Source organism: Sus scrofa, chromosome 13 (assembly GCF_054392235.1).
Source record: "Sus scrofa isolate SSC_HxYL_T2T_F1_AM1 chromosome 13, Sscrofa_HxYL_maternal_Yorkshire_Landrace_v2.0, whole genome shotgun sequence".
Classification (NCBI taxonomy): Eukaryota; Metazoa; Chordata; class Mammalia; order Artiodactyla; family Suidae; genus Sus; species Sus scrofa.
This window is the reverse complement of record NC_139395.1, coordinates 132,012,886-132,032,990: the sequence shown is the minus strand read 5'-3', so window position 1 is coordinate 132,032,990 and position 20,105 is coordinate 132,012,886. Positions and strand designations below refer to the sequence as shown.

The 20,105-nt window shown below is 40.0% G+C and overlaps 2 protein-coding genes across 2 annotated transcripts in view; one reads left to right on the top strand and one right to left on the bottom strand.

The window, feature by feature from the left end:
• KCNMB3 (potassium calcium-activated channel subfamily M regulatory beta subunit 3) overlaps positions 1–20,105 on the top strand; it is a 128,137-nt gene that overhangs the window by 88,012 nt on the left and 20,020 nt on the right. The gene's annotated exons all lie outside the window — the stretch shown is intronic.
• LOC100621400 (small ribosomal subunit protein uS15) lies at positions 12,672–13,208 on the bottom strand. The gene is given in 1 exon segment (XM_013982222.3): positions 12,672–13,208. A coding segment is annotated over 1 exon segment (456 nt). The 5' UTR covers positions 13,199–13,208; the 3' UTR covers positions 12,672–12,742.

The window sequence follows — 20,105 nt, the reverse complement described above, 5'->3', positions numbered from 1 at the left end:
AAGAAAATATTTGTATGATTGATGTCAGAGAATGTTTTGGCTGTGTTCCCTCCTAGGAGTTTGATGGTGTCTTGTCTTATGTTTATATCTTTAAGCCATTTTGAGTTTATTTTTGTGCATGGTGTGAGGGTGTGTTCTAGTTTCATTGATTTATGTGCAGCTATCCAGTTTTCCCAGCACCACTTACTGAAGAGACTGTCTTTTTCTCATTTTATATTCTTGCCTCCTTTGTCGAAGATTAATTGACCATAGGTGTCTGGGTTTATTTCTGGGTGCTCTACTCTGTTCCATTTTGCCATATGTCTATTTTTGTACCAGTATCACCCTGTCTTGATTACTATAGCCTTGTGTCTGGGAGAGTTATGTCTCTTGCTTTGTTTTTTGTTTTCCCTTAGGATTGCTTTGGCAATTCTGGGTATTTTATGTTTCCATATAAATTTTTGGATTATTTGTTCTAGTTCTGTGAAAAATGTCATGGGTAATTTGATAGGGATTACATTAAATCTGTAGATTGCTTTGAGGAGTATGGTCATTTAAACGGTGTTAAATCTTCCAGTCCAGAAGCGCAAGATATCTTCCCACTTCTTTGAATCCTCTTTAATTCCTTTTTATAGTTCTCAGCATATGTTTTTTACCTCCTTGGTTAGGTTTATTCCTAGGTATTTAATTTTGGGGGTATGTTTGTTGGCTTGTTTGTTTTGCTTTTTAGGGCTGCAGATGCAGCATATGGAAGTTCCCAAATTAGGGGTCGAGTCAGAGCTACAGTGGCCGGCTTGTACCACAGCCACAGCAATCCAAGATCTGAGCCCATCTGTGACCTATCCCACAGTTCATAGCAACACCAGATCCTAAACTCACTGAGCAAGGCCAGGGATTGAATCCATATCCTCTTGGATCCTAGTCAAGTTCATTACTGCTGAGCCATGATGGGAACTCCTGGGGTGTGATTTTAAAAGGTATTTTTTTTTATATTCTTTTTCTAATATTTCATTGTTACTATACCAAAGTGCACTTGATTTCTGAATGTCAATCTTGCATCCTATTGCTAAGTTCATTGATCAGTTCGAGTTCTCATGTGGAGTCCTTTGGGTTTTCTACATATAGTATTATATTATCCATCATCCACTTTCTTAACCAGGAGAATGGTAGTGTTTAATCCTTTCAGACCCAATGTTCCCTTCATAGCAAATACCTCACTGTTCTGAAATGAGATTCATAGATGACATAACCAACCTACATATGTTTAAAAATAATATAATGCCCAAACTATATTATATAGGAGAAATGAAAGTTGAGTAAGTTACCATTAAATATGCAATTCTCCATGTGAATACTTAAGCATGGTGCATCAGTGAAGTACAGATGCTGATATCTATGTAGGTAGTCACCATGGATGTGATAGCTGAAAACATAGGCTGATTTGAGTGTTTTTATTATATTGTTAACTCAGATACCATGAACAGCTTTGCTATGGGTGATAAAAGTTTCCAAAACAGTGAAGAAATAAAGTGTACATTTCTCTCCATTTTCACAGAAGGCACTCAAATATAAGATGTTTGTGTTTAAATGTAAAGTGGTTGGGTTTTTTTTTTTTTTAGCTTAGATCATTATTAAAAGACTTTTCATCTACATGAATGCCCAGTGGGAATATTGAAAGTCCCCTGGCACACAGGGCAATTCTTTGTTTTGTGGGACTTGCCTACAAACTACGGGGCATCTGCCACATGGCTGTCCATTCCAGTCTCAGTGACAACCAAGAAACACCTCATAGGTTTCCAAAATGTCCACCAGGAGGTGGCACCGTCCCCTTTGAGAATCACTGCTATGTAATATGTGAATATAACTGAGCTCTGCACTAAGAGAAGCTCACAAAATGTTGGTTAGAATGACTAAGAACCTTGCCGATCCTCACAACTATCATCAATTTTAAGTCGTGCTGTGGAGAGGCTGTAGGTATAAATGGAAGATCTAGAGAGGGATAGCCAAAGCTTTTCATCTTTCAAGCCTCTCCCAGTTAGTTAAAAGTTAGACCCTCATGGAACTAAATTTTTGAGCTCAGGAGGAACTAACATAAAAGCGTCTGCAGTGGGACCAGGAGCCCACAAGCCACACATTACCTGAACAAGGAGAGTTACCTGAATCTTGCGAACCCAGGAACTCTCCTGGAATTTTATTTTAGAAAATTAAGTGTCTCACATTCATTTTCTTACACTTTGCTGTCTTTTCCTCAGAAAGAGGAACAGAAAACAAAACAACTTTTAGTTAATTGAGAATTCTGATTATTTTTCTTATTAACAGAGTTCTATAATTTTCAAGAATGCATTAGAATTGATCATCACATATCACTTGATGAGAAATGAGGGCTTGGTCAAATCAGGAAAAGAATTTATCTAAAAGTAAGTAAGACACTCAGACCTGTCAAAACTAATACATGTCTCTATGAAGACCTGGCCACCAACATTCCTGGGCAAACCGTGAGAATACGACACATGTCTGAAGCCACTCACTGAGTGAGAAGGCGGTTATTATCAGTGAAATCTGGGCTTTGAATCTGATCTGTTCTGGACTCTTGGACCTGTCCCTTCTTTCTGGGGCTCTGTGATTTGGGTCTCCATGTCCTCATCTGCAGAATGAATGAATACCTACCTCCTTGGTTGTGTAACTGAGAGAAATAATGTTCCCAAGGCCCTGCGCATGGCACCTGGTGCAGTGTCGCTCAGGGTGCCTCAGTTATCCCTTTTTGTCCAGGGGTTGTGGGGGGAGGGCAGGTGGTTGGGTTCTCATCTTTCTACAAGATCGAAGCCCCTCAGCAGCTGAGCAGGTATTCTTGCATTGTTGTAACTTCAGGAGAGGAGATATTTTTCTTGCAGACAAGCTTATGGTTTCATGTACTTTATTGGCCCTTAAAGGTGGAAAGTACATTAATCATCTGTGCCAACCCCTACATTGCACAAAGAAATAAGCTGAGTTCTAGAGAGGTCATATGATCTGAAACTAGAAATAGTGTTTAGGATCCCAAGGCCAGGCCTCCAAGACCTTTTAAACCTATAACATGACCCAGGGTTTTCCAATGTATGAATGTAGGACCACCTGTATTAGAATCACATGAGGAACTTTCCAAATTCAGGTTCCTGGGTCTTACACCCCAACTATTAGATCAGAATCTCTAGATATGAAGCCTGAGAATCTGTACTGCATAGAAGGTCACACTTGATGTTAAGTACCACTCAAGTAGTGATCACTTACCTTGCCTTGCATTATTATAAAATAGGTCTCTACCCAGTGCCACCTGGTGAAGACTTGGTCACAGTGGATTGCAAACAGCACCATAAATCAAGGGCTTTTGAACTATCTGACAATTTTAGCAATTGTTTCTTTTAATGTCTGCTTTAATGATCCAATAAGTTTTTCCTAGGCCAGGATAGGCCCCAGTTCTGTGGCTTTTGTGAGGTTGTAGCTCTGCTATTGAAAATACCCAAGGAATGAATTAATACATGTAAAGCCTTAGACTTGTGTCTGGTTCATAGTAAGTGCTCAATAAATGTTAGCTATTAGTATTATCGCTTCAGAGCAGGAAGAACATCTGTGGAGAGGGGACACTGGTTTTTCTGACATGAGACTAGATCATAGGGTCAGTGTTCATTTGATTAGCAACGATGGCTGGAGTTAGTCGTTATGATAAAGGAAAAGGAAGATACCATCTAAAACTCTGCCAGAAGTGTGTGGCACAGATCATACTCCCTTATTGTTTGTCTTTCATGTAAAGAGAATGTAAGATCAGATATTGCCCTACTTTTTTTTTTTTTTGGCTTTTTAGGCCCACACCCTCAGCTTATGGAAGTTCCCATTCTGGGGTCCAATTGGAGCTACAGCTGCTGGCCTACATTAAAGCTATAGCAACTCAAGATCCAAGCCACGTCTTCGACCTCCACCACATCTCATGGAAAAGCTGGATCCTTGACCCGCTGAGCAGGGCCAGGGATTGAACCTGAGTCCTCATGGATACTAGTCAGGTTCATTATTGCTGAGCCACAATGGGAACTCCAGATATTACTCTACTTTTGACAGTTTAAATTGCTGCTTGCAAAACTACTCATGCCAGGATGATTTTTCAGTGAGGGGCTTATTTTTTTATACACATATGCAAGACACACAAAGAACATAGGCTGCTGTATTCTTTTTATGTTATGAGTTGTACATCTCTAAATTTGAAAAGAAAGATATAGTTCTCATGAACATGGAGAATTTTAGTTACCAAAGAATTCTTAGCTATATAATAGTTGTGTGTAATTGAAATGATATGAAAATGAATGAGGAAGTGGTTTCTCCAGCCTGATGAAAGGGAGAGATGGTTCTTTTTTCCCTTGAGTAAAGCATCTGTTAAATGCAAAAGAAAATGACTGTGGAGCCAGGAGTCCATGATGCCAGCGTTTTGCAATAACATCCCCTTTCATCTACAGATCTCCCAACAGTTTACAGGCACTAATTAAGTTTCATCATACTCATACCACTCACACTGAGTTTTATTTACTTTCTTTTTCCTAAGGAAAACCAGGGTGGGGGATGTTTAAAGGATTACCTGACATTACAAAGCTGGGATTTGAACCTTGTACCCAAAGCCTCTGGCCCAGAGCAGGAAGGGGTCCAGATGGTGGGCTTGAGAGTTGACTCTTGGCTTTTGTGGACTGGGAAGTGATCTCCAGCAACTCTGAGGGGAAACAGTAAGCTAGGGACTGAGAGAGGGTCTCAGGGGCCAAGGGTGAGGACCAGAGATCCTGATGGAAGAGAAGGTCCATACACCTGGCCTCTGTTACCACCACACCCCTCCTGCCTTAGCCTGTGTATTTCTAAATGGATGCATTGGGATTGCAGTTCATACCAATCACTCTAGGTTCTTTTTGAGAGGTAGGCTGTGAGCCTTGAGGGGAGTGTGTGTGTGTGTGTGTGTGTGTGTGTGTGTGGCACTTACTGTAAGGGTGAGAGGGGAGTAGTCTGGTGGACAAAGGCCAGTAACTTACCAAATGAAAGGGCACCAGAAAGAAAACCATAGGGTAATAGGTTATGTTAGTCCTTCTCACTTATCATCTTGGCCCTATTTAAAAAGGAAGAAAAAAACCAAGCACAGGTTAGATCTGAGGTCAATCTCAGATGGCCAATTGTGCCAGCTCCTAAGACACATGCAGGTCTAGGCTTCTCCTGGACCCCAAACAAATCTGTCTGGGCCTACCAGAACTTTTGAATTGGAACTAAAAGTAATTTCAAATTACATTCTTTCTTCACACCCTCTTAAGATGAATTTTTAAAGATTCTGCCTATTTTCACTTAGGTGGGACTAGAATCATAAAATTGGACTCACCAGAAAAGTTAGGTGAAAATTCAAGTAGAGGACCTGGGCTCTACCATATTTCTGAGGTTTGAATCAAATACATAAAAATAGCAGCAAATCATTCACTTCTTCAAAAAGAGTTACATACCATAGTTCCCGTTGTGGCTCAGCTGTTAATGAACCAGACTATTATCCATGAGGATGCGGGTTCAGTCCCTGGCCTATTTCAGTGGTTTAAGGATCGGACGTTGCCATGAGCTGTGATTTGGTCACAGATGTGGCTCAGATCTGCAATGCTGTGGCTGTGGTGTAGGCCTGCAGCTGCAGCTCTGATTGGAGCCCTAGCCTGGGAACTCTCATATGCTACAGGCGTGGCCGTAAAAACACCAAAAAAAAAAAAAAAAAAAAAAGAGTTATATATTGAGTTGCAGGGAGTTGATTAGACCATCTAAATCTGAAAAAGAAAAGTTATTATATGTTTCCAAGGCTGTTACAAGGAGGAGGAAGAAAGGAAAAAATTCAAAATTCTAGTTGCTATTTTCAGTTTTTAGTCCAAATTGCATCAGCTCATTAAAAACAAAGAATTTACAAAGGGCCTAGTCCATAACTCTAATAGAAAATTAATGTAAGTCAGAAGTATATGAATATATATTTTTTTAATTAAGTGATATACAGCGGCAGGTAACACTAATATAGCTATTATGCATGATGTTTATAAATGAGATTATGTTTGCATTCTTGCTCACACCAGTGTTTTGGAAAATATTAAGATAATATTACCTTAACTACAAAAATAAAACCAAAGTAGTCTGCCTAGCATTCTATCATCCTCATTTCAGTAAGCTAAAATGTAATAGTAATTTATCTTCATGATTGGTGGTTTTGAAAGATTCCCCGAATGTCTTTGTTATCAAAGACAAAATATCATTTGATACAGTTTTATTTAAAAAAACTTTGATGTAGTTTTAACGATGAGGTTTTTATGACCCTTCGAGTCTTGAATATTTGAGAAATCACATATGGTATAGAAACAACTTCTCTTAATCTAACAAGCAATTACTCAGAAAAATCCATTCTCTAATAAGCTTGTACTCTAACAGAGCATTTGTGAAAAAGGAAATGTGGCCAGGGCAAAACATTTCCTCTTTTTATAAACCTTGAACTGAGTATGTCCTTTACCAATTATATAGGTTCCCTTGGGCCTCAGAACTTTCCACAAACGTTTCCGTCTCTATGGTGATGCACAGGCTGCTGAAGCAGAAGCTGGGTGAGAAGGAGGCGGTGGCGGGCAAGGGGCAGCCATGGGGAGAAGGTCTGGCTGAAGAAAACCATGCAGGGTCCTGATTCTTTCAGACCGACTGAGACACCTTGCCAGGAGTCTGCAGAACCATGTGGACAGGCCTGCCCTAACCTCCTACTGCTCACCACCAGGTGGCTGCTTGGGAGGCACAGGTGCTTCTGTTGGCTGCTTGCACCTGGGACCGGGAGACTCCCCTGGGAGCCCACTTCCTTTGATGTTTAAACCTCACCCTTCTCCGGCCCTCAGAGGCCATGACTCAGGTGAAAGGAGTCCATTTTGCCCAGCCCCCTGGTCTCATGGAGCCGTTCAGCATCCCCATTCAAATTACACTCCAGGGCGGCCGGAGACGCCAGGGGAGGTAAGTCACCACCAGGATCTCTAGTTTTCATGGGTACCTCATTGAATAAGTGGCTAGAAGAAGAGTGGCTATAACAAGTTTAACGAGTTTGAGGTTGAGTTTGGCCCTTCATCCTCTGAGGGTGTCCTCTTGTCATGCCTCCCAGGGAACCCTGGAGCCTTCCCCAGCAGCACTATCATCAGGGCATTGCATCCTTTCTTCCTTCTCTAGGTTGCAAGTTTTTGGAAGCTAGGGATCTTTTAAAATTTGTCTCTGGCTCCCCAGCAGAACATGGCTCAGCATATGGTTGGTGCTCGACAAATGTCTCTTAATTGAATGAAATTGCTACCAGCATTTGGTTCCATTGGTGAAGTATGCTTGGGCCTTGGAGTGGCAGCCTGGGTTCAAATCCAGCTCCATCACTTAAATAGCTTTATGGCTGTGGGCAATTCACTTGACCTCTCTCTGCCCATCCCCTTGTCTTTGAATGGAAACAGTAATGGGCTCTGAATGCCTTAGCATACTCTCTAGTACTAGTCCATTTTATACTTTAGCTGTCATTATTAACTACCCACCCCTATTCCTTAAGGGGGAAGTGAGATAGGTTATTTGAGGACCTCTTTTCTCCCTAGGGCAATGCAAAGCAGAGGGGCTGAGAGGCTTATGTGAAGCTGTATTCTGCCTGCCCCCAGGTGTGGGGCAGTGGAGCAGTGAGAAGTGAGCACTGACATTGAGAGAAGAGCAATGCCTGAGGGTGTTGGAGGAAGCGATTTTAAGAGCTTGCCAGCTTACTCCAGAGAGGGGTACATTTCTGAGCTAAGGTCACTCTATCTGGACACCTGGATAGTTTGATAGTGGCTCAAGTGGAGATGGGAGCTGGGAATGTGAAAACAGTGCAGATCACCACAGTTGTTGCTTGCCCACTCCCATTGTCCTTTAACGTTCTTGGGTATTTGAGAGAATATGGGAGAGAGAGAGAGGTTTGAACTGGGGTTGGGGCTGGAGGAGAAAGGAACAGACAGAAAAAAGAGAGACAAAAACACTTCTCTTCTAGAAATGACCTAGTGGTTTTGTGAGAAGAAGACAAAGTGAATCATTGTATGGCAGCAGATCAAATGACAAACATGCAAGGGAGCAAGGTTTATGTCCCATTTTATAACATAATTAACTAGTTATAAGAGCAGTTGTGTTCTCCTCAAAGTGGTACAGCATTCTATTTTCACTTCTGAAATGCACAGTTGGACTCCTGTTCTTGCCTCTTGCTGAACTCCATGACCATGTAGACTTTTCTTAACCTCATTTGCTGTATCAAAAGAATCTGTTAAATAATTTTTAAATTAAAAGACAGGATAGAAATAGTTACCCAGATCTCTCCTCTGCCACACAAATTACAAGGAAATATTAATTTAACATACCCAGTGTTTAGAAATTATACACACATGTGAAATGAGTGTCAAGTGAATTATCAACTTCAATGAACCGCAGAATCCTTCTAAGGAGCACTTTCTGCAACAAGGTAAAAGTGTTGGATGGAGAGGCTGCTGGCTTCCACAGGGATCACACCCAGATGAACAGGTTCAAGCTCTTTGAAACTGAATTTGCCTCAGGCTAAGAGAGAAGGCACTTGTAGCAGTGTGGTAGTCAGGGCTGGTGGGAAAGTTAGTTGTCTGCTGGGGAGCAACAGGAAGGGGTGGGTACTGCCTTGACTCTGAATAAAATGCTCTCCAGCTAACCCATTGGTGAAAAGTGGAGATTATTGCTGGCAAAAATGAATGAAAATTCTGTTCACTCATCTCAATGGCTAGGGAGCAAAATCAGATCACTCTTACATGCTGTGAGGTCCTTGGATGAAGGGTGCTTGTAACTACCATAAAGTTAATTGCAGGGCTGTTTATGGTCCCTGAAAACTGGAAATAACCTAATATTCAACAATAAAGAAACGGTTAAGGAAATTATGGTATGTCCAATCAATGGAATATTAGGTAGCCACCAGAAGGATTACAAAGAATTGCTACCAACATGGGAGAGTGGTTATTAGGTGAAAAAGACAAGCTTAAAAAAACCGTTGCATCCAGTAAGACTTCATTCTATTTTAAAACAATATAGAGCAAAGGAATAACCCAGTGAGTGAACAATAATTATTACTATGTGGTAGAACTATAGTGGTTTTTATTCTCATCTCTAGACTTATCCTTATTTTCCAAATTTCATAAAATGCACATAAAAAATAAGTTAATTACTTTAACAAATCCTTTGACATTGTTGAGGCTTTCCTTATGGCTCAGTTTGTGGTTAGGTCTCATAAATATTTCATATATGTTTTAGAAGTATATATATTCTGTAAGGGACAATATTCTCTTTCATCATTTAGATAAAGCTTATTAATTGCTTTGCTCAAATCTATTTCCTTACTGATATGTGTGGTTGGGCTGTCACTTACTGGGGGAGTATGTAAAAAGATCTCAGTCTGATAGTGAATTTTGTCAGTTTCTTCCTATAGTTCTGTCAGTGAGGCAATGCTGTCAGGTACATATAAATTAGTATTATATCTTCCAGGTGAATTGAACTTGTAATCAATGTCATTACCTTTACTTCTGATAAAGCTTTCTAACCTTAAAGGTCAAATCAGCTTGCTTTTCATTAGACTTTGCCTTACAAATTTCAACCTTTCTATATATCTGTGAGTTTTAGATGTAAAAACATATATGATTCAATCCAATCTGACAATCTTTATCCTTTTTTTCCCGCTTTTTTGGCTACCCCAAGCATATGGAATTCCCCAGCCAGGGATCAGATCTGAGCTGACACTGGATCCTTTAACCCATTGTGCCTGGCCAGGGATCAAACCTGTGCCCTCGTGCTGCAAAGACACTGCCGATCCCGTTGTGTCACAGCAGGAACTCCATGATAGTCTTTTATCTTTTAACTGGGTCACTTAATCTTAGATTTATTATAATTAATGAGGTACTTAGATTTACTTTATCATGTTTTTTTTGTGCTTTCTATCCTGTCTTTTTTTTTTTTTTTTTTTGTCTTTTTGTCTTTTTGTCTTTTGTTGTTGTTGTTGTTGTTGTTGCTATTTCTTGGGCCGATCCCGCGGCATATGGAGGTTCCCAGGCTAGGGGTTGAATCGGAGCTGTAGCCACCGGCCTACGCCAGAGGCACAGCAACGCAGGATCAGAGCCGCGTCTGCAACCTACACCACAGCTCATGGCAACGCCGGATCTTTAACCCACTGAGCAAGGGCAGGGACCGAACCCGCAACCTCATGGTTCCTAGTCGGATTCGTTAACCACTGCGCCACGACGGGAACTCCTCTATCCTGTCTTTTTAAAATTTATTGAAGTATAGTTGACTTATAATGTTGTATTAGTTTCAGGTGTATAGCAAAGTGAATCAGTTATACATATATACCCATTCTTTTTTCCCAGATAGGTTATTACAAACTATTGAGTAGATTTCCCTATGCTATACAGTAGGCTCTTGTTAATTATCTACTTTATACAGTAGTGTATATATGTTATTTCCATCCTCCCACTTCCTCTTTCTCCACCATGGTTTCCCCTGTGGTAACCCTAAGATTGGTTTTGAAGTCTGTGAGTTTATTTCTGTTTTGTAAATAAGTTCTGTATCATTTTTATTAGATTCCACTTATAAATGATATCATATGATATTTGTCTTTGTCTCACTTCAGTCAGTATACTAATCTCTAGGTCTATCCATGTTGCTGCAAATGGTATTATTTCATTCTTTTTATGGCAGCATAATATTCCATTGTATATATGTACCACATCTTCTTTATCCATTCCTCTATCAATGGACATTTAGGATGCTTCTATGTCTTGGCTATTGTAAATGGTGCTTCAGTGAGCATTGGGGTGCACGTATCATTTTGAATTGTGGTTTTCTCCAGGTATCTGCCCAGGAGTGGGATTTCTGGGTCATATGGTGGTTCTATATTTAGTTTTTTAAGGAAACTCCATACTGTTTTCCATAGCAGTTGTCCCAATTTACATTCTCACCAGCAATATAGGAAGGTTTCCCTTTTCTCCACACCCTCTCTAGCATTTATTGTTTGTGTAGACTTTTTGATGATGGCCATTCTGTGTCCTGTCTTTTTTATGAGTTTTTCTTTTTCTTCTTCTTCTTTGTTTTCTTTTGAATTGATTTTCCCCCCTTCCATTCTTTCCCTCTCTGCTGGTTTGTACACTTTTAGTGGACATTCTAGGAATTTTAGCATGCAGACTTAAACTTATCAAAGTGAAATCATTGTCTTTATTGTCTCTTCAAAAAATATCAGGAATTGAGAACACACACTGTCATCTCCTTTAAGGTATAAGGTCTTAATTTTTTAAAAATTTAAACATTTAGGAGTTTCCATTGTGGCTCAGTGGTAATGAACTGACCAGTATCCATGAGGATATGGGTTTGATCTCTGGCCTCAGTTAGTGGGTTAAGGATCCTGCATTGCCATGAGCTGTGGTGTAGATTGCAGATGTGGCTTGGATCCCATGTTGGTGTGGCTGTGGTGTAGGCCAGAGCTACAGCTCTGATTTGACTCTTAGCCTGGGAACTTCTATATGTCACAGCTATGGGCTTGAGAAGCCAAAAAAAAATTTTTTTTTAAATATTTAACTATTGAAATTTAATTATTATTTTATAAGGTCAATGTCTTCACATATCTCTTTACCCCTGTAGTTGCTCTTCATTTCTGACTAAATCTCACCTCTTCCACCTAGATTGTTTTCCCTCTTCCTGAAGTAGGTACTTGACCTTTTCCTTTAGTGAAGATCTATTCATAGCAAACTCAGCCTTTGCGTTTGAAATGTCTTTATTTCATATTTATTCTTTTTTGTTTGTTTTTTGGCCACTCCACGGCATATGAAGTTCCTTGGCCAGGAATCAGAGCTGAGCCACGGTTGTGGCCTAAGCTGCAGCTGTGGCAATGCCAGGGATTAAACCTGTGTCCTGGCACTGCAGAGACATTGCCAATCCTTTGGTGTCACAGCAGGAACTCTTATTTCATTCTTATTCTTGAGAGATTTTTCCTAGGTATAGAGTTCTATGGTTACTTTCTCTCAGCATGTTGACAATATTCCTGTCCTCTGGCTTCTGTTCCTGTTGTAGAGAAGCAAGCTTTCAGGCTAATTGTCATTCCTTTGAAGCTAGTCTTTTCCCCTGGCTGCTTTTAAGAATTTCTCTTATCTTATATTGTGTCTGTGCAATATCTCTGTGTTGTATCTAGGTGTGAGTTTCTTTCTATTTTATGCCATTTAACTTCTGGAATCTGTGGACTGGATCTTCATCATTTCTGGACTTTTATTGTCTTTAAAAATTTTTGCTTGGCTTATTTCTCTTCTCTTCTTCTGGAATATTCAGTAGGCTTTATGATAAATTTTTTTATCCATGCTTCTATAATCTTCCATGCTTCTTAATCTTACTTCAGTACTTTACATTAAAGAATCCTCTCTGGATTATACTTGAGCTATTTTGAAGATCTATTTATTAATTATCTTTTCAGATGTAAAATATGTCCATTGAGTTTTTATGTGAATGATTTTATTTTTTATTTCTAGAAATTCTATTTGGTTCTTTTTAATATTGGCTTGGTTATATTTTAGAGGCATTTTATCTTTCTGATATTTTCAATCCCTCCTTTATTTCTTTAAACATGCTATAGATACATTTTTACATGTTGTCTAGTATTGAAGTTTTTTTTTTATTTTTATTTTTTTTCTAATTAAACAATGATTTTATTGTTTGCATACAACCAACAAGTTTATGCAACCAGGGCACAGGCTGTGGATGACTCGTATTTCCAATATGGGGGAAGGACTCGTTTGGTCTTATAGTATCAAGCCAACCGGTGAATACGGCTCTCAATCAGAATCAGACGGAATTTAGCATCTTTATCCTCTCTGTTCCTCTCGAGATGCTTTCGAACAGCAACAGCTTTCTTAATTAAATGGTAGAGATCCTCAGGAAGATCAGGAGCAAGTCCTTTGGACTTAAGAATCCTCAAGATTTTATTGCCTGTCACAAAACGTACTTGTGCAACACCATGTGAGTCTCTCAGGATCACACCTATCTGTGAGGGAGTCAGGCCCTTCTTGGCCAGTTTGTAGATCTGCTCCTTCACATTGTCAGACGTCAGCTTCAGCCAGGTGGGGACGCTGCGGCGGTAGGGCAGAGCCAACTGGAACAGGCCTTTCCCGGGAGCGTGCATGCGACCCATGACGGTGGCGGTCAGGCAGCGAAAAAAAGCTTGATGGTTTTTTTAAAATCTGATTCTATTGTCTATTTTTTCTCATTCAGAGGCCCTTAGTGTGGTTATGACTTTGGGATGTGAGCATGTATTTCTTCTTCTTCTTCTTTTTCTTTCTTTCTTTTTTTTCGCTTTTTAGGGCCACACTTGCAGCATATGGAGGTTCCCAGGCTAAGGGTCCAATTGGAGCTGTAGCCACTGGCCTACAACAAAGTCACAGCAATACAGGGTTCAAGCCATGTCTGCAACCTACACCACAGCTCATGGCAATGCCAGAGCCTTAACGCACTGAGTGTGGTCAGGGATCGAACCGGCAACCTCGTGATTCCTAGTCGGATTTGTTTCTGCTGTACCACAATGGGAACTCCAAGAGCATATACTTCTTGAATCTTTATATGATTCCTTCAAGGTCTAGATTGGAGGTAAGCTCCTCTAAAGAAGTTATGTGTTTACCACTGGCAGCTATCAGAGGGCACCAACTACTTGAGACAACATTAAATGAAATTCTTAGCTTGAGGTTTTGTTTTTTCCAGGTAGTGTGAATTCAGGCTGTAAACTCTCTAGAGGATCACCTTGAGGTTGTGAAGTCTCAGGGGAGGTTATAGTTTTTGTCCTCTACCCAGTGTCAGGGTTTGAGAAGGGTGTTTTCCTGGCACTCTCTTTGGGAGTTATGTATGGGAGGCGGTTACTTCCAATTCAACCTTACACTGAATCTGAGGTCTTAGGGGTTACAGCCCTAGTTAAGAGCATGAACCTCGACACAATGGATAGCCCTGGGCGTTGTCTCCTATCCCTGTGTCCTCCCTGTAAGAGGAGGTGAGACTGAAGCTCAGGGTCACTAAGTTCTGCAGTTGCTTTCAAGTTAAAGTTGGCTTCTGTTCACTTTCCCCTCTGGGTTACTACTTTCACATAGTTTTTGTTCTTTGAGTATTTCAAACTCCTTTTTTAAGCTTTGACCAGAATTTTTATTGTTTCCAGTGAAAGTAGGTGTCTAGTCCATTATGCTGGTGAAATAGAAGCCTTTTATTATTACAACAATAAAAATATTTCTGTATATTCATTTTTAATGATTATATTATATTATCTTTTTCCCTCAAACATGAAATAACTTTTTCACAAGAGGTCTTTGAGGTTATCAACTTTTCATAAAACCTTGGAACAAAGTGGAGAGAAATATTAAAAAGACAAAATATAGTTGATTATAAGGTCTGTCTTATTCCTAAATTAGATCAGAATCAGGTTATGCCAGTTTTGTACATCCAGTTATAATTGGATATGTTAGATCAATATGTCAGAAATGCAGAGAGGCCTCATCATTAGCCTTTTTGTGCATGCTTTCTATGGATATCTGACAATAAACCTTCAGGATACTTTAAAATACAAAGCAGCTAAAGCTCAGATTCAGAACACAAGAGAAATGCAGCTGTTGGGCCTTGGGAACCTACAAAATATCCATACCTTCCCTTGGGGCTGAAGCTCTTGTCTTAAGCTATCATATTTGTTGGGAAAATATAAAATATACTGGTTCAAATTTCATTAAAAGTCTTCCCCTTGCCCATTCTCTGAGAGTGGGATAATAGAGGGTGAGTAAAATATCAAAGGAGATTTAAAATCCCAAGCCAGGTCCTCGATTCCCCAAATAGTGTTAACAACATTGTTGCCATCTCTGAAGAGCAGTGCTTCCCAGAACAGGCTCCCAGAACATCCTGGCTTTCCTGACATTCCCCTCACTCTCTTCCGAGTCTGAAGATATTGCCAGGGAGAAAGGGAGCTTGGGAGAGAAAGGGGGGAGACAGGGAATAGAGAATAAAATATGCTTTTGAAAGAAAACAACTAGGAATTCCCTTGACAGGGTTTTTACCCAGCTTCAAAATTTAGTAAGCCTTTTACAACAGCTTGATGGAGCCTGAGTTTTTACCATTATGATTGCATTTCTTCCGCTTGAGATTTTGTTAAGATTTGCCACCGGGAATTCCCATCGTGGCTCAGTGGAAATGAATCCAACTAGGAACCATGAGGTTGCTGGTTCAATCCCTGTCCTTGCTCAGTGGGTTAAGGATCTGGCATTGCCGTAGGCTGTGGTGTAGTTCAAAGACGTGGCCCGGATCTGGCATTACTGTGGCTGTGGCATAGGCTGGCAGTTGTAGCTCCGATTTGACCCCTAGCCTGGGAACCTCCATATGCCGTGGGTGCGGCCCTAAAAAGAAAAAAAGAAAAAAAAAAGATTTGCCACCTATGGCAAATTAGTGACAGTGGATACAGGAAGTCATGGGACTGTGACACACAGGAGAAAACACCCCTGTCCACACGGGCAGCCTCTGCTCAGTGCAGCCGGTTGTTCATGGGCTGGAATGAGGACCTTGTGATTTTTTTTCAAAAGTAGAAGTCATCATTTTTGTTAGAGATTTCATGATTTTATTTTATTTTTTTGCTTTTTTTTAGGGCCCCCCACACTGCATATGGAAGTTCCCAGGCTAGTGGTTGAATCGGGGTCAAATTGGAGCTACAGCTGCCAGTCACAGCCACAGCCACAGCCACAGCAACTCGGCATCTGAACTGCATCTATGACCTAAAGCACAGCTCACGGCAACTCCACTGAGAGAGGCCAGGGATTGAACCTGCATCCCCATGGATCCTAGTCAGGTTTGTTAACCGCTAAGCCACATATGGAACTCCCGAGATTTCATGATTTTAAAAGTGTTAGCAACTAATCCCATATGAAAAAAACAAAGCAGAAGAGGCCAAACAAAACTCATTTGTGGGCTGGACGCTGTCCATGGTCACTGGTTGGTGACCTTTGTGTTGGGCTTTGTTCACTGGACGCCCTCTTGTGAAAGAATTTATCACCTCCTTTGCTAGAGCAGAGCAGAGAGTGGGAGAGAAGGGATGCGGAGCTGTTCCTGGCCTGGGGGTTGAAGGGGGAGCAGTAAGGCCCTCACTGTTCTGAGTGGACTGGGCCTTGGGCCAGAAAGTCCTGCGGTGGATGAGCTGCCTTTCTAACAGCTGGATGTGAAAGAACAGGTCAAATCCTGCTTCAGGATGCTGTTAATTCCAAATGTGAACTTTCAGAGTCATTCTTTCCATATGGAGTTCATAAAACAATGTAATAAAATATTTTCAGGGGGATATGTAATATCCCTGAAAGATAAGTTCGTGACACTTATTTACTTAAAATGAATAAAAACTTCTGGATTTCCCATTGTGGCACAGCGGAAACGAATCCAATTAGGAACCATGAGGTTGCAGGTTCCATCCCTAGCCTTGCTCACTGGGTTAAGGATCCAGTGTTGCTATGAGCTGTGGTGTAGGTCACAGTCGCAGCTCGGATCCTGAGTGGTTGTAGTGTAGCTCCGATTTGATCCCTAGCCTGGGAAGCTACATATGCCACGGGTACAGCCCTAAAAAGACAAAAAAATAAGGGGGGGGGGATAAAACTTCTTAAAGGTATTTTTTCCTAGTCATTGATTAAACGGATTTGTAAAGACTTCACCCAGGTGACATTCTTTAGTCTTGTTACATGAAAAATAATTTTTTTAATAACATATCGTTTAAGCTTGTTTAGGTGGACTTTTATTTTTATTTATTTATTTATTTAGTCTTTTGAGGACTGTACCCAAGGCATATGGAGTTCCCTAGGCCAGGGGTCCAATTGGAGCTGGCCTATACAACAGCCACAACAATGCGTCTGCAACCTACACCACAGCTCATGGCAATGCTGGATCCTTAACCTACTTAGCAAGGCCAGGGATCAAACCTCTGTCCTTATGGATGCCAGTCAAATTCGTTTCCACTGAGCCACAATGGGAGCTCCCTAGGTGGACTTTTAACTAAGATCTGAATGTAAGAGCTCAGTGTGTTGCTTTGAATCTGCTCACATCCCTGGGGTGAGTGGCAAATGGAATCATCCCTCTACCCTCCATGGGCTGGTAAATGTTCCCACTTTTCCCCCCAAGATTTGTCAAGAACAGCTTAATGACTGAAATATAATAAATGGCATGTTTTTTGTGTGCTTAATAAAGTATTTTGTATGTTTTAAATTTCTTATTATAGTGGTTTACATTGTTCTGTCAATTTCTGTTGTACAGCAAAGTGACCCAGTCGTAGATACATATATATTGTTTTACTCATATTATCTTTCCTCATGTTCCATCACAAATGATTGGTCATGGTTCCCTGTGCTATACAGCAGGAGCTCATGTCTATCCATTCTAAATGTAAAAGTTTGTATCTGTTAACCCCAAATTCCCAGTCCAGCCCACTCCCTTCCCCTCCCCCTTAGCAACCACAAGTCTTGCTCTCCATGTCTGTGAGTCTGTTTCTGTTCTGTAGATAGGTTCATCTGCACTATATTTTATTTTATTATTTATTTATTTATTTATTTATTTTTGTCTTTTTAGGGCCACACCCGCAGCATATGGAGGTTCCCAGGCTAGGGTTCTAATTTGAGCTATAGCTGCCAGCCTATGCCACAGCCACAGCAACGCCAGATCCGAGCTGCGTCTGTGACCTACACCATAGCTCAGGGCAATGCCGGATCCTTACCCTTCTGAGCAAGGTCAGGGATTGAACCTGCATCCTCATGGTTCCTAGTGGAATTCATTTCTGCTGCACCATGACGGGAACTCCTGTGCCATATTTTAGATTCAATATATAAAAGATATCATATGGTATCTGTCTTTTTTGACTTAACTTCACTTAGTATGAGAATCTTTAGTTCCATCCATGTTGCTGCAAATGGCACACAATCTTGTTCTTTTAATGACTTAGTAGTATTCCATTGTGTGTATGTATTACTATTTTTTTTCCAAATATCAATTTTTCAATTTTTTTTTTGTCATTTTAGGGCCGCATTCCTGGCATATGAAGTTCTGAGGGTAGAAGTCGAATTGGAATTGTAGCCACTGGCTTACACCACAGCCACAGCAATGCCATATCCAAGCTTCATCTGCAGCCTACGCCAAAGCTCATGGCAATGATCGAGGCCAGGGATCAAACCTGCATCCTCATGGATGCTAGTCAGATTCATTTCCGCTGAGCCACAACAGGAACTCCCCCATAGGTTGTCTTTTTGTTTTCCTTAAGGTTTCCTTTGCTGTGCAAAAGCTTGTAAGGACTTTGATTAGGTCCCACTTGTTTATTTTTGGTTTTTTTTCTATAGCCTTGGGAGACTGACCTAAGAAAACATTTGTACAGTGGATGGGTTTATGTCAGAGAATGTTTTGCCTGTGTTCCCTTCTAGGAATTTTATGGTGTCTTGTCTTATGTTTATGCCTTTAAGCCATTTTGAGTTTATTTTTGTGCATGATGTAAGGGTGTGTTCTAGTTTCATTGATTTACATGCAGCTATCCAGTTTTCCCACCACCTCTTGCTGACGAGACTGTCTTTTTCCCATTTTATATTCTTGCCTCCTTTGTCGAAGATTAATTGACCATAGGTGTCTGGATTTATTTCTGAGCTCTTTATTCTGTTTAATTGATCTGTATGTATGTTTTTGTACCAGTACCACACTGTCTTGATTACTCTAGCTTTGGAATGTTGTCTGAAGTCTGGGAGAGTTATGTCTCCTGCTTTATTTGTTTGTTTTTTGATTTTTCCTCAGATTGCTCTGGCAGTTCTGGTTCCAAATAAATTTTTATTCTTTCATATAAATTTTTGGATTATTTGTTCTAGTTCTATGAAAAATGTCATGGGTAATTTGATAAGGATCACACTAAATCTGTAGATTGCTTTGGGTAGTATGGCCATTTTATCAATATTAACGCTTCCACTTCAGGAGCACAGGATATCTTCCCATTTTTTTGAATCCTCTTTAATCTCCTTGATTAATGTTTTATAGTTCTCAGCATGTAAATCTTTCACCTTCTTGATCAGGTTTATTCTTAGGTATTTAATTTTTAAGGCGTGACTCAGAAAGGTTATTTTTTTTATATTCTTTTTCTAACATTTCATTATTAGTATACAGAAATGCAATAGATTTCTGAATGTTATCTTGTATCCTGCTACTTTGCTGAATTCATTGATCAGTTGCAGCAGTTTTTGTGTGGAATCCTTAGAATTTTCTCTATATAGTATCTTTTTATCTGCATAGAGTGACAGTTTTACCTCTTCTCTTCCAGTTTGGATGTATCTTATTTCTTTTGTTTGTCTGATTGCTGTGGCTAGTACTTCCAATACTATGTTGAATACAAGTGATGAAAGTGGGCATCCTTGCCTTGTTCCAGATTTTAGTGGTAAATGCTTTCAGCTTTTCTCCATTGAGTATTGTATTGGCTGTGGATTTGTCAATAAATTGCTTTTATTATGTTGAGATATATTTCCTCTGTATCCACTTTTGTAAGATTTTTTTTTAATCATAAATGGATGTTGGATTTTGTCAAATGCTTTATCTGCATCTATTGAGTTGACCAGGTGGTTTTTGACTTTCCTTTTGTCAATGTGGTGTATAATGCTGATTGATTTGTGTGTGTTGAACCATCCTTGTGAACTTGGGATGAAACCCACTTGGTTGTGATGTATGACCTTTTTTATGTGTTGTTGGATTAGATTGGCTGAAATTTTGTTGAGAATTTCTGCATCTATATTCATTAAAGATATAAGCCTATAACTTTATTTTTTGGAATGTCCTTGCCTGGTTTTGGCATTAGGGTGATGGTGGCTTCATAGAGTGTCTTTGGAAGTGTTCCTTCTTCTTCAATCTTTTGTAAAAGTTTAAGAAAGATGGGTATAAGTTCTTTGGTAGAATTTGCATGTGAAGTCATCTGGTCCTTGACTTCTATTTGTAGGGAGTGTTTTTATTATATATTCTATTTCATTTCTAGTGATTGGTCTGTTTAAATTATCTATTTCTTCTTGATTCAGTTTTGGTGGGTTGTATGT